At 52.1% G+C, this 14700-nt stretch overlaps 1 protein-coding gene across 5 annotated transcripts in view; it reads right to left on the reverse strand.

Annotated features, from left to right (window-relative positions):
• PAX2 (paired box 2) overlaps positions 1-14700 on the reverse strand; it is an 86165-nt gene that overhangs the window by 31167 nt on the left and 40298 nt on the right. For 4 of the 5 annotated variants that reach the window (XM_037001374.2, XM_017680229.3, XM_037001373.2 and 1 more), the window contains exons 6-7: positions 13555-13640; positions 11899-12018 (exon numbers count right to left, since the gene is read on the reverse strand). In XM_037001374.2, coding sequence (XP_036857269.1) covers positions 11899-12018; positions 13555-13640 — 206 coding nt within the window. Of the gene's footprint in view, positions 1-6460; positions 6530-11898; positions 12019-13554; positions 13641-14700 lie in introns of all 5 variants that reach the window. The other variant, XM_017680230.3, reaches the window with a different exon arrangement.

Genomic DNA, 14700 nt, shown 5'->3' on the forward strand with positions numbered 1-14700 from the left:
CCCACATTGATATAAAGCTCCCCAGAGAAGTAAAAGTAAGTTTTCTCAATATTCCACCTACTTACAGCCAGAGCATAGACTTTCTGATCTCTGAAATGCTATATAGGAAATCTGTCCAAGGACAGAGGGATGACCTGAATGATCATTTGGGGCCTTGATATTTCCTACTCAGCCAGTAGAGAAGAGGAGGGATGTATGGGGGAGACCCAGAACCCCAGAGAATTAAACAGTTACTTCCCAGTTTTGCATAAGTTAGCCCCCTCCCTTCCACCAAAAGCTCACAGGTTATCTGTAGGAAAGAAGGGTATGGGCACCCACTGCCCTTCCATGCTGGCTTGAGCATGTGTGACCACCTGATGAAGTGGACAAAGGGTGAGCAGGTACAGACTGGGGAGGAGGGAAGGGAAGGCCAGACGCAGTGGGAGGGAGCACACAGGTGGTGGAGAGAGAAGACAGAGGCTCAGAGAAAGGGGAGGAGTGAGCACTGGGCATTTCCCAGAGTGATCAATCTCCCTGCCGGAGAGCATGTGCTGTGCCTTTCTGCTGGCCTGCCGGAAGAGGCTGGGACTCCAGTCTCACTGGCTGCAGGTGGGGAAGGAGGGCTGCCTGGCTGTCTGTCTGTGTGGGGCCTGAGCCCTCCTTCAGCACCCTCTGGGTTCTCAGGGAGGGGGTTGGGCCTTCTGCCTGGTGCTGGGCTCCAGCCGCGGCCAGAACCAGTTAGAAACCTCTCTGGAGCCAGGAGAGAAGGGGGCTTTGTTAGCTCAAAGGACACAAGCAAGGCGAAAAATTACATACCAGGCCGCCCTAAGTATGCTTGTTTAGAGAAACTGCTTGCATTTATGAAGTCTTTGGTGCGGAAAGCAGGGTTGCAAATGACTGCATCAGAGCGACAGTAAAGGCCATTAATTTCCTGTTATGTTTTCCTGTGTTGGGGGCTTTATTAATTTAATTTTACACTGTCGAACAACAGCGAGAGCTGACACTGCCACACCGCCATGGCTGGGGTTTTCTTTTTGTGTGTGTAGCAAGGCTTTGCCTGACATGCAAATCAACACTATTACCGGAACCAATAAAGATGATCGGTGGGAAGAGGGGAGGGATGGAGAGGGAGGGATGGAAGGACAGAGGATTAAGGAGAGAGAGGGGAAGAGAAAGGGTGAAAGCCATCCTTGGCCAATTCCTGCCTCCTTCCATGCCCAGCCTCTGCTGGTTCCCAGAGCATCCTCCACAATCAGCAGTTTCTGCCTCTCTTCACTTGCCCTTTCCCTCTCTTCTTCCCTCGACTCTCTGCCTTCCAATGACTCTCCGTCTGTTGTCCTCCTCTGTCCCTGCTCCTGGCAGAACTCAAGTAGGGACACAAAGTTCCCAGGAAGAGGTGGGAGACAGCTTCTCCCCTCTGCCCATCCCCAGGTGAGATGTGCCGGGAAGCACGGGGGCAAGAGACTGGACGTTATCTACCCACAGGCCTGAGTGAAGGCCTCTGATACACACTGCCCTGCCCTTTCATTTCTCTCCCTCACACCCCCTTTCCTCATAAGTCAAGGATCCTGGACCACTTACATATTATTAGTGCACACACACATGAACCCATGTGCATGTACACATGAAGAAGAGTCTAGAACGGCAGACATTCCACCTTACTTATAAATCCCTGTGAGTGCTCCCATAGCCTACCCTTGTCAACCATGTTTCCTTTGAATTCCCAGAAAAAAAAAATACAATCTCTAATTGTTTCTCCTTAAGAGACTCCAGCAGCTGTCCTCCTTAGCTGCAAGGGAGTCCCACTTGTCTAGACCAAGGTGTTGGAGAAGAATGGATCCCAGCATCAGAAAAAAGGCAGGCTCCTGGGACACCACATTCTGGTCCCTTTCACTACTTGGACCTCATACCTACCACCTAGGACTGCCCTCATTTCCTCTCACCCAGAGCTTCTCCCACAAGTTGCTTGCCCCAGTGACTCACACTGTCCTCAGCCCACCTCACCAGACCACCAGCTCACCCAGGTGTCCACACTTCTTATGTATCTGGGTTGACCACACAACCAAAGGAGATGGGAGATGGGATGTGGGGAGATAAGAGACAAGGAAAGGGAAGCTCTTGGAGATGCTTCCACCAGACACACCTGTCTGCACCCCTCCATCCCAGGCTTCACAGTCTGCAGACGCCCAGGGAGCGTGAGGGAGGTCTGTGTGAGCCAGCGAGAGAGAGAGAGAGGAGACAATGTCTGCATGTGTGTGTCCCTGTGCATCTCTCCCTCTGTCACTGGCTTGCTCACACTTCTGCCCACACTTTCTGCTTCAGGAGCCGTTTGGCAGGCTCTGAGAGGCTGTTGGATAGAATCCAGCTCTCCCTAGGAGGAGAGCATAAACTTCATAAACTGCGTTTACTTTAATGCACGCTCCTGGAGTGGCTTTCCTCCCCTTGTCTGCTCTGTCTGGATCACATTTTATCCCTGCCCCTGTGTGTACCCAGACCACCCACACCCACACCCACACACCCACACACACACCCCCCCACACACACACACACACACACACACACACTCTCTCTCTCTCTAGCCAGTTCTTCTGAAAAAGATGAAGCCTGGGGCTGGGGGCAAATAGGCAAGGTGTAAGAGCCCTGTTTGAAGGAGAAAGCCTCAGCCCAGCCCCGGTAAGTCCCCACGATGGCCGTGCACTTGTCTCTAGTGGAGATGAGCACAAAGGGTGCTTTGAGGCAGGCAGGCGCCTCAGAGAGGGAGGGATGCTGACATTTCAGGGGGATAGCTGAATTAGGAGCCACCTGGAGGCTGGGCCACAGGGCTCCCAGGAAGGGAGGGAGAGAGAAGGCGAGGCCTCCAGGGCAGGTTGAGGTTTGTGAGGCCTCCCTTGTCTGGTGCTGTCAAGGTCAGCAGGTTCGGGTTCACTGAAGGGTCAGGATGGTTTGAATTACTGGCTCTGCAGCAACTCAGCTCTGAGGCTCATGATCTGTTGCCCAGCCCCAAGCCAGGCCCAGCCCTCCCCCAGCCCTTCCCCAGCCCTCCTTGCTTTTCTACCACATGGGGCAGAATGGGGAGGGTCCTGGAGACCCCTAAGGCCATCCGGGTTCCAGGGCTCCGTCCCGGCCACCAGCTGCCAGCAACGGTCAAGGAGGCTGCTGGGATCCGTTCCTCTGTCAGGCAGCAATCCTCCACTCTCCCTTCCCTCCAAACCCTTTTGCTGAGGGGACCCCATGCCCCAGCCCTTCTTAGTTGCCGGCTGGCCTGCTGAGGACGAGGTGCCTGGGGAGGCGAGCCCAGGAGCAGCAGGGCCTGGCTCCTCCTTCCTGCATCCAGACCCTGTGCTGGGGTAAGAAAGGCAGAGCTGAGGCAGCGGACTTCTCACGCTGCCCTTGCCAGATGGAGGAAGGAAAAGGATGCCTACCTGCAGGGCTGGAAGGTAGCTGCCAAGTGGAAGACTAGGAGGTGAAGGTGCACCTGATGAGATACGTGTGCACAGGCGTGTATAGACATGGGGGAGGGGAGGACTGGAAGCCTTTGCTGAGGAAGTTGTAATACCTTGCTACACACACCCCAATTTCCAGCGGTGGAGGGACACATACAGACCCCTCTACAGCAAATCTGTATGTTCTGTCCTCGGGGGTGAGGTGGACCTATGTATTCTGACTTTCTGGCACCTTATAAAAAAGATACTCTTTTGTGCTAAATCTCAACATACTTCTCAAGCAACCAAATATAACTTTATCTACAATGGCATGAACTGGCTGGGGAACTATGGTTGTGATTTGGCTGCAGTCTCTGGTATAAACACAGGGACTGCTGTACAAATTCATGACTTGTGTCAGCTACACACACCATGGCTAATCCCTGGTCCTTCCCCACAGAAAAAAACATAAGTCCACATGTGCACAGGGGCCAGGGTAAAGGTCTTAATGAAGCATTGACATAACCTATAGCTATGCATGGTCAGTGTTCAATAGGCTTTTGGCCAACATTACTTAGAGTTTGGCTAAAATATGTGATCCAACTAAGATAGAAAAACTTTCCCCCTCAGGTATGAACGGTCTAATTTTCCAGGGTACTAAGAAGATAAAATCACAACAATGAACGTGTGTTCATAAATGGGGGAGATTTTTTTTTGGTGGCTTAATGAATGCTGACCTTTGGATCTTAGCCCTTTCTTGAACTGGAGTGGACATTAGCCAGGTTTTGAATATTTGCTGGAAAATGAACATAGGGTGAGCTTTGTTGACGCAGCCAAACTCAGACACTTGTCTAGACGGGTGATGAACTTGGTTTCTGGACTTTCATAGAACCTGCCTCATGAGGGGTAGTATAGTGTGTGTGAAGTCATATAATTCCAGCAACACTCCATAGAGTATGCTCCTTAGAGAAGCTCAAGCTCTGCTCTGCTTCCCTCTGCCAATGTAACGTCTTCTCACAGGGCCAGGGCATGAACGCACAAACTCCTCACAGAAAGGAGTGAATGCACAAAGTGGCTCAGCCTTTCCCAGCCCACAGTGTAAGCTCACTGCAGGGCTCTGAGAACACACCGCCCTCTCCAGCTCTTGGGTGGGTATTCTCTAAGGAGGGCACTGGATGGCTGGGTGTGTGTAAGGATCAGGTGGTAAACAGACATAACTATGCTCAAACGCTGGGCTCGGACTAAGGAGTCAGCACAACATAGTGCAACCTCACTGTGTCTCCTGGGCCTCCTCGGCATCCAGCCCAACTCTTTCAGGCTGAATCCTGTCCCATTCAAATGATGTGTGTATAGTGAAACTTCCCTAAGATCTTCTGTGCAGGAAGTGCTCAGATTCCTCTCTGCTTCTGCCAGTTCCCTGCATCTGGACCAAAACGCCTCAGAGAACAGGGCTGTGGGCCTGAGAGAGTTAGGCTCTGGCTCCTGCCTCTGCCTACAAATGTCTGCCCATGGAAGCCTACCGAGGAGCATTCACCTGTAGATGCCCCCATCACCTTCTCTAGGACCGCAGGTCAGCACCCCAAGTCCCAGGGTCTGGCAGCTGGCAGCGGCAGCCTCTCTCTTCCCCAGGGTCCTCCTTACCTATCTTTTCTGACACCAGCACTCCTCCTGCTGCCCCTCTAGAAAGAGAGCAGGGAAGGGAGAAGGGAGACCAGGGCACGCCTGGTTTACATTAATGAGATACACCGAGTGTAATCCAGCCGTGGAGCCAGCCTGCAAAAGGAGGCGATCGCAGGCGGCCAGGAGCAGAGCTGCTCAGGTAATTGGTTTATCTATCTGGAAGCAGGGGGAGCAATCTCAGCACAGACAGACTAGCAGTAAAGTCTCTTCCTTAAGGCTATTTCCTTTGTCTTTTCAATTGCTTGCACATCCATGTGAGAGAGGGAGAGAGTGTTAAAGAGAGAGGGAGAGGGAGAAATGTTAATTTGTGAATTAATGGCTTTTCTCAGCGGAATTGTAAATTCAAATGTCACCTCACACGGTGACACCACTGGCTGGTCTGCTGAAGAAGCAATGATAAGATCCCCCACCTCCCTCGGTGCCCCTCCCTCCCCAAAGATAGCTGTGGAGTGGAACATGCTACTTTTAATTTGCAATAACAACACAACAGAGGTATGCAGTAATGACCGCCTTCTTCCACCCTCCTCCTGGCTTCCTTCCCCCCAGTCCGTTGGCTCCCCATTTCCTCTCTCCCCACCCCTTTGCTATTCTGAAACAACACCTCACCTCACCCTGCTGGCCCCCCACCCTACACAGCCAGGGCCTGATCACATGGGGGGGGTGCCTTTGGAATTGACGATGCTGCAACCCTCTCTTCTCCTTCAATAATCAGGGAATTAATGACCCTGAAGTTAAAGTGAGGCTGATACCGAGGCCCTGCCCAGTGCTGGGAAAAAGCCTTCATTGTTTTCAAGCAGGAGGCGGGCAGCAGTGAGGGAGATTCATGGATGGAGATTGAATATGCAATTTTCTTTCACCTTGCCAAGAGCTGCCCCTGGGCTGTGCCTGGCCTAAATTTTTCCTTTTACCATCTCTGCCTTATCCGGCCCTCCCACCTCCCTTCCATTCTTTCCAGAAAATTACCTTCAAAATTGATTTCCACTTTTACAAACAAATATAATGGGAACACAGGAAAAAACTTGGGCCGTGATGAATTAGGGCTGTCAGGTGCTTCCAGGTCTCCTTTGCTTTTGTTTTACTACCCGATCTGTTCTTTGTTTTTCCAAGGGCTGGAAAAAGTGCCCCCCATTCACGGAGTGCCTGACCCTCCAGGCCACCGGGGCCTCAGCCCCCAAAAGCCAGCAGTGGCCCACGGTGGAAGTGATCCAGGCCCTGAGACTCTGTTAGCCTCTGGGTTTCCCAGTGGGAGCCTGAGCTACCTCCTCCTTTTCTGCTCTCTGACCCTTAGGAACCCACTCTTTTCGGAACAGTCTCTAACCACACCCCCTCCCCAGCTACTTCCCTTGACCCCCACACCATGTTCCCTCTGGCCCCCATACCTCTTAAAGTCCAGACCAGATGCAAACCTCCACCTCCTCTAATGTGGGCAGGATCAGTGTATACCTCGACTGGAGCAAATGAGAGACAGACAGACACTGAGAGATCCCGAAAGACAGGCAGGTAGAAGACTGGGGGCAGGATCCCAAGATTGGGAGACCAGACTCCTCTTCAAAGGGCTACAAGGCTTCTGAGCGGCAATTCCCACATGGCTGAGGGTGTAAGGGTTCCCAGCTTCAGTCTCCCTAGCCTTGGGCCTCAGGCCACCCCTGGAGGCAGGCTCAGGACAGTCCATCCATTTGCCAACAAAATGCAGGGTGATTCCTATAGGGCTATTTGGGCAAAATTATATGCACATCTGTGCCTCAGGACCATGGGCCTCACCATGCTCAGGCCTGGTCTAGAGCTCTGCCTGCTCAGTGGGGCTCATGGACATGCACCTGCTCACGTCTGCTTGTCTCAAATATACACACTACCCGGAAAACTGCGTCCCTGTCCAATGCAGGGTATTTCATGTCCCTTTTCACCCAAAGATCTCAGAATGGTAAAAAACACACACATACACACATTTGCAAAAACCTTGCGAAGAACTGCACATGTATCCATAACACAAACATATGTTTCCCAAGGTAAATAAGCAAACTCGCATGGGGGAGCAGAAATGCAGAGCGATGGATAGAGCAATAGATAGAGTGATGCCTCCCTGTTAGAAAAGAAGAGATCGTATATTTTTTGACACACATCTAAAATGCTTGTGGATGCCAAGAGATGATGGTGGCCCATTCAGATAACCTCAGAGAAAGCAGAGGTGGACAAGGTCCTCCCAGTCACACCTGGGAGGCCGACATCTTTCCCCTGTCCCATTCAGGTTAGAGTATTCCAGCATCAGCTTGCCTAGGCTGCCCTACTTCAGAGGAGTGGCACCAGGATTGGGAAGCCTGTGCCCACATCAATTTCTTTCTGACATGACTTCACTTTCCCTCGAAACATAACCTGACAATTAGGCCTTCCCTCCCAGACACACAGTGACCCATCTTCCAAGACAGAGTTGGCTCCACACTCTATGATCTCAGTCATGATCTAGGGCCTCTCCACAGTGCCTGTGCAGTAAGTGCTGTTACCATTCCATTTCACAGAGGAGAAGACTGAGCTGATGAACTTTCAGTGACTTGCCCAGGGTGCACACCCTTCCCCACTGAGCCACACTGCCCTTCCATACCGTGCCCCAGGGACTAGCTGCTGGCCTCCACCAGCATCCTCTTGCCTGGTGGGGGCTTCCCAAACGAGGCATTTTCATAGCCTAATCCCCTCCTTTGCTCCAAGTCTAACCTGAGCAACATACTTGGGAACTTCTAGGAGGGAAACTAAGAAAATAAAGTGCTTCTTCCAGTTATGGCTTCATCTAAAGAAGAAGGGAGCTATTACAGGTGGTGACAGGATGCAGCTGTTTGTAGCTGTGCAACCTGGCCTGTCTGCAAATGCGCAACTGCACAGGCTTGGCCCCGCTCAGCTGTACAATTCACTGTGCACCCAATTAATGGGATGCAAAACCATGACCCCCTGCCATTCCACACATCAAAGGGTAAAACCAACACACCTCCCCTCACACAGAGCAACAGACTCATACCATATGACCTCATTTGGATTTTTGGACAATTTATGTAGTTGCTCTGGGCTTCAACACCAATGGACAGCAATGCTTTGGGCCACAGCTGAAAGTAACTGGGTAAAGGCAAGGACTTTGGTTTTTCAGTCTGAAAAAATACAAGAGCCTCTATCCTCCAGCAGGGTTAAGCCAGAATATGCAACATTCAGGGAAGTGGTGTCCCCAAAGCCCCAAAGAGGTAAAGATTTTATCAGGGTATTATCTTCTCAGACTGACAGACAGCCTGTCTTCTGAATGCTTCGTGATATTATGTTCTCATTTAGCCCCAGTCTGTCTACCTGTCTCACTCTGAGAGCTTCTGGACTCTTGGGTGGGGTCGGGGGAGTGGTCAAACTTCTCGATCAGCACATTTCTCAAGATCCTTCCATACCTCCAAAGGCCAAGGCTTGGCTTGAGAAGGTGTCTTAAACAGGCTCACAGTCACTGTCAGTTTCCTTTTCCCCAGAGTCACAGATGATCGGCCCATTACTAATATCCCCAGAGATGTGATTGCTGCAGATACTAATAACGCTGTCCATATTCCGAGTGCCAATGCCAATAATGCTCTGGGTTTTATCACTGTGAACACCAATAACTACTGCTGAGATTGTCTCCAATAATGCCAGCACATGCTGCAGTGATTGTCCTCGTTAATGCCCACCACCGGGACATTGTTAGAGCTGAAGAATAGGTTGAACTGTACCCAGAGGCAGGAGCTGGAGAGGCTTCCTTGAGCACACAAAAGCTCACAAGTTGCCCTTGGAGTATGATGCTTCTAGGGAGATGCACCAGCACTTGGGGCCAAAGGAGGGCCAGCTTGAGGGTCCTCCTGGAGGGAGCTGTGTCTCTCCACCCCCTCAAGGTCTAGTCTCCTAGTTTCCACCCCAAAGCCCCTCATTCCCAAGTCAGTTTTGTCTTTCACCTGCAGTGTTGACCTGGGGCTGAAGGACACACCTGGGTGTCTGGGTAGCTCCCGCCTGAGCGGCCTGCCAGCTGTTGTGTTACCTTGGCCTGACTGCAGAGTTGGGCTACATCATCTTGACACATAATTATCTCCCCTATTCTTAATCATCTGAGCTGCTCCCTGATGCAAACTGGGCCTGGCTGCTTGGAAGCACCCTGTTTGGGGGTGCGGGGGTGGCTGTGAAAGGTCTGCCATTGCTCTTGCTTCTCCCTGCCCACCTGGGTAGACGGGTCAAGTGTGAGTGTGTGTGTGGAGGGGGTTGAGGGGGAGGATCAGGGAGAACTGGCCTCCCTCATAGCTCTGGCCTCTACCAGGGAAAGGACAGCTCCGTCTGGTCTGAGGTTGGCCCAGATAAAGGAGGATTCAGGGCAAGAAAACCCCTCCCCACCAAAAAGAAGTAGGGCCTCTGATCTTTTGTGCCACCTGGCTAGGCCCAAGAGCTAAGTAGTAAGAGGAGACTTAGAGGCCCCCATTATCCCTCACCTATTCCTGAGATGTCTCCCCACTGCCAATATCATTACCCTGCTGGGGGATGGTCTTCCAAAATCCAGCCTTGCTCTTCTCCCTGCCTGCTCGGACATGTTTGGTGGCTACTCATGCCTGCAGAAAAAAGTTCAAACTCCTTATATGGTCCAGTCTTGGCCTGATCTCCAAGACCCTAACCCATCTCCTTAGCCTTACCTCCCCTAGCATTCCCTCATGCCCTTTCACCCCAGCCAAAGAGCCTCTGCATTGCCTCACCACAGCACCTTCTGGTCACAAGGCTCAGTCTACCAGACAGATTTCACACTCCATTGTCTTTAAACATGCCCCTCATTCATCCATCAGACCCCTCCTCAAAGATAGGCGTCCCTGGCAGTTTACTCCCTCCCCCTTGGGAACTCCATGGCCTGTAACCCAGACCTCCATCGCAGCAGATATCTGATGGGCCTTTCTGCTCTCTGAGCTCACATATTTTACACGCCCCACTAGACTATAAGCTCCTTAAGGACAAAAATCATATCTTGTTCTGCTTTGGGATCCTCTAGCACCAAGCCTTTCTTACAACTGATGCACAGGAAAGGTTCACTGAATTGAATTGACTTGAAACAATGAATGTGATCAATCGCTCAGAGGAGAGCACTCTGTTCTGGGCCAGCCGGGCCCGACCCTGGGTGGCCACAGTCTCGTGCCAGTGCTTCCCTACCCCCAGCCTCCTTTCATGTACCATAGGAAGCCAGGAAGCAGAAGGCATGCTTGGCCCCAACCACAGACCAATGGGGGAGAGTACAGTGGGGATCCTGTGGCCTCCCTTGGCCCCCTGGGTATCTCACACTCTAAAAAATGCACAGGCCAGTGGTTAAAGGAGAAACCCTCAGGGTCTAAGGCAGACTCTTCCAAACCATTAAGAGTGCCAGGGCATTTGTATAAAGCCTGAGTGTGGGAAACCCCCAGGGAGAAATGGGACTTAGGGCCTTTCACAAAGCCTCCCCCTGCCCATCAGGGGCTGCCGCCAAAACAACCACAATGAAATTTAGTGAGTGGCAAAGGCCGTGGCAGCCAAATGGATTTGGATATTTTGGAAGAAGGAGAAATAGAGCCAGACAAGCTGTTTCCCTGTGAAACGAGGCCATTAGGGCTTCTGGAAGGAGGCCAGCACCAGGTCATCACTCTCTTGCCAGACCTAGGCCTCTCTACACTCTGTCCCTTCTGCTGGAGGCCAGGCCTAGGGACTCTCATTTGTCCCTTTCCTCTATTCCTTACCCACTGAAGTTGCCCCAGCCAAGAGCTTGCATCCCAAATCATGCTTGGGATGCCCATGATTTACTGTCCAAACAGGACATGTTTGAGAGAAAAAGGAGATGCTGACTGAACAAGATGCAGGGACAAAAGGCATAAACTGGGACTGTCCTAGACTAATAGGATATATGGTCATTCCCTTTAAGCTCATCTTTAGAGGGTCCTGTCTATTTCATGGAAAGTACCCTTAAAATCACATGCCCTCCCTAGACTGGGAAGTCTCTGCTTCTGAGGCAGGGACCATGAGATTGGGGCAAGAAGCAGGCTCCATAATCTAGTGTTTCCTTTTGTCTGGGCCTGCCAGCCCTGTGCCCTGGCCCTGTGCATCAGAAGAGAACCAGACGGTCACCAAGGGACCCCTAATGTCACAAGATTTGAAAAACACCTTCTCCCAGGCTCATTGACACCACCCTCTCCTTTTCCTTTCCCCTCTCTTCCTCCTCTTCATTTCACGCCGCCTTTAACTCCCTGCCTAACAGCCTGGCTGCACTTTGAGGTATTATAGGGGCAAGGAAAAGGGTCAGAAAGACTGAGTGGCATCTTCTCCCACAGAGAAGAGTACTGAGGGGCCCATGGCCAGCTCTCAGAATGGTTTAATGGGGGCAGTGTCCGTGTGTCACAGAGAAAGGACACCAGGTCAGCGGCACGTGATATTGCTGCCCCATCTCCTGACAGGCTGGGATCAGGTGAGGATATGGCAGGTCAGCCTTTCATCCTCAGGTCAGAGACCAGCTATCCCCCAACCTCCAAAATGTTTCCAAGATACATGGGCCATGGTTCTCCTCCTGGCATCCCACTGGGATATTCGGGGTGAGACCCAGTGGAAGGCGAGGCGGTCAGGGCTGCTGAGCAGATGGTGAAGCCAATGCACCCTCCCCACCAGCAGCCTGCCTCCCTCTCACCAGGAGCCAGCAGGGCAGTGGGGGGACCTGGGCTTTGCTACTAAAACTGATCTCACAGCAGAGCAGCTGTGAGGCCAGCCCGAAACCGGAGCTCTGTGTCCGAGGACAAAGCATGCGCGGGGGCAGCCAAGCCTCTTCCCTCCTCCCTACCTTCATCACGTTTCCTCTTCTCGCCATTGGAGCGAGGGATCCCCAGGATCCCGTTGATGGAGTAGGATCCCACTGGATCGTTGGAGGCGCTGGAAACAGGAGGGGAGGCCGTACTGGGAACTGAACGAAAGTAAGGAGGAAATGCCATCAGGATAGCAGTTGTGAGCACAGGTCAAAGCCCCAAGGCTGGGGGCAGAGGAAATAAAGAGGGATGGGGAGTCATATTCCCATTCTTCATTCCCCTGAGGAGGAATTTCAGGTTCCCTGAATCTGAGGTTTAAGGGGGAACGCATGGCTACATACAGCCCATATGCAGGCCATTCACTGTCCAGCCCTGGGCTAAGTAGTGACCAGTTAACCCTAGGCCTCTGAAAATCTACAGATTTCACTGGGTCCCTTAAACTCACTTCCCTGAAGATGGATGGAAACCCAAAGCTAACTCTACCTAGAAAACTCCTCGGCGGTCCTGTAGAGAGCACAGCTCCTAGGATGCCTCCTTGCACAGGTTGTCCAGGCCCTGGGGCCAGGCAAATCCTTCTAAACAAACCCCAGCTTGTCTCTGGTCTCTTGAGCTGAGTCTACTAATCTCAGTTTGTGTCTGTGGCTTTCTAAGATCCGTCTGGGATTCTCCAGAAGACACAGAATGGTCCTGATATTCCCTGGGGGTGCACTGCTTATCCTTTCCATTTGCTCTGGTCTTGAAATCACTTGAGAAGGTCCTAATTTCCCCCTCAGGCTACAAACTAGTGAACACATTCACTCCATGGTGATCAACTCAGGTACAGCCCGGCCCAACCCTCTCTCCAGCACATGCTGTAACACAGGCCTGGTAAACAACAGCTCCTGCCAACTCCAGGAGGCCTGGGACCAGCCAGTTCTACTTTCTGCTGGTCAAGAGAGAAGAAGACAACTGCTGAGAGTGGCAGTAGGAAAAGTCTGACCACATCCCAGCCCCGCAAATACCGGGCCTCATCTATACTACAGTAGTACCAAGTGCCCTTGGGCCCAAGGGGAGACAGCAGTGAAGGGTGGGCTATTAGCAGGTGCTCTGGTAGGCCTGGGCCATGTCTGTGAGGGACCATGAGCCAGGACCGGTAAATCAGGAGGTTGGCAAGAGGTAGAGAGTCACACAGGGGTTGAGGGAGAGACAGAGCTCAACAGAGACAGGCCAAGAGGAAAGAGGCCACGTGGAGGGAGGGAGAGGGACAGAGGAACAGATTTAGAGATACACACATGAAGAGGAGAAAAGAAAAGAGAAAGAGAAAAGCAGGGGTGGTGGGTGGAGAAGAATAATTTTAAAAATAAACAAAATAAAAAAGGAGTAAGAGAGTAGATATGAAAGAAAGAGGGGCATGTAGAGAGACAGAGTCAGACAAAGACAAAAGAGGGAGAAGAAGGAGGAAGGGAAGGAGAAGAAAAGCTAAAGGAAAAATAATGATTTAAAGAGAGAGGAAGGAAAGGCAGTGGCCAAGGCAAGGTGGCTGCAGGGAGGCGTGGGCGGGCGGTGGACAGTCCCCCGGGAGATCCTGAGTCTCCAGAGCTGGGCAAGTGGCCCGGTCTTGGGCCTTAGGTGGGTAGCAGGTGGGCAGTTCCCAGAGAGCATACCCCGGCTCTCCTGGCTGGGACCCAGCTCCCCCCTTCCCTCAGCCCTCTTACCGATGGTGTGGCCAGGTGCAGTCACTCCTGTCCCAGCCCCATCTGGCGTTGGGTGGAAAGGCTGCTGAACTTTGGTCCGGATGATCCTGCAACAGCATGACAACAGCATCGCATCACATGCCCTCTCCTCCTGGGCCACCTCCGGCCCAGTCCTGCAGAGGAGCACTCTCAAGCTCCTCGGCTCCTCCGTTGTCCATCTGCAACCTGTGCTCCTGCCCTCACTGACTACTGCAAGGTACGAACTTTCCCTCCTGTGGGCTCTGCGAATCCACGCTGGTACAACTCTGGACAGAGGCAGTTGGCATTCTGTCTGGCCATGAGCATCATCTGAATTGCAGCTTGACTTTTAATAGCAAGGATCAGGGCAGCAGAGTGGAGCACAGTTTCCTTCCATTTTCAGGGGGTGGGTGGGGCATGTCCCCTGGTGGCTTACTGTCCACCCTTCTCTAACCACATGCAAATCCCCTCCTGGAAACAGGACTCCCTGTGTCTGGAGATACTTTTGGAGCTGGTTTTCCTATTGGAACTATATCACAGTCCTCCAGAGCCAGGGGAGGGGGTGAGATTACCCCCTTTATTGAGCTAAGGAGAGGCAGCCAGAGAGGGCTGAATTACAGGGGACCCTTTCTTCCCCAAGATTCCAAAACAGCACATGGTCCCTTTGACAGATGTCAGGCTCTGAACAACTTCTTGAGCCCTTTGACTACTCTTAAACCAGTCGAAGCCCTGTCCCTGTACATCTTGGTGGCCTGAAGGCCTTTTCTAAGGTCCTACCTGGAGTATAGCCTCTTTACCAATCTCACTAAAAAGCCTGGTGTCTACCCTGTGCCCTCCAGGGTTGGGAGACCACTTCAAACACCCCAGGGCTGGAGACTGGCCTGCTTGTTAGTGATCTGAAAGGCACAGGGCTCAGTGATGCAAAAAAGCAACCTTAGGGACAGCACTGAGAAATGCTCCCCTCCATCCACTGGTCAAATCAGATGTCCTTGGGAGCAACTTTTCCTATGGCATTGCTCCTCCCCACAGAAATGTGTGTGAGCCAACTTCACCAAAACCGGCCAGGTAAGTCACAGGCCATGAGTGGACTCCACTCCAAGCAGCTTTTATGAGCACTCACAGGCAACAGAGATAAGTCCCGGCCTCACA

This window comes from Manis javanica, chromosome 7 (assembly GCF_040802235.1).
Source record: "Manis javanica isolate MJ-LG chromosome 7, MJ_LKY, whole genome shotgun sequence".
In the NCBI taxonomy this organism is placed as follows: Eukaryota; Metazoa; Chordata; class Mammalia; order Pholidota; family Manidae; genus Manis; species Manis javanica.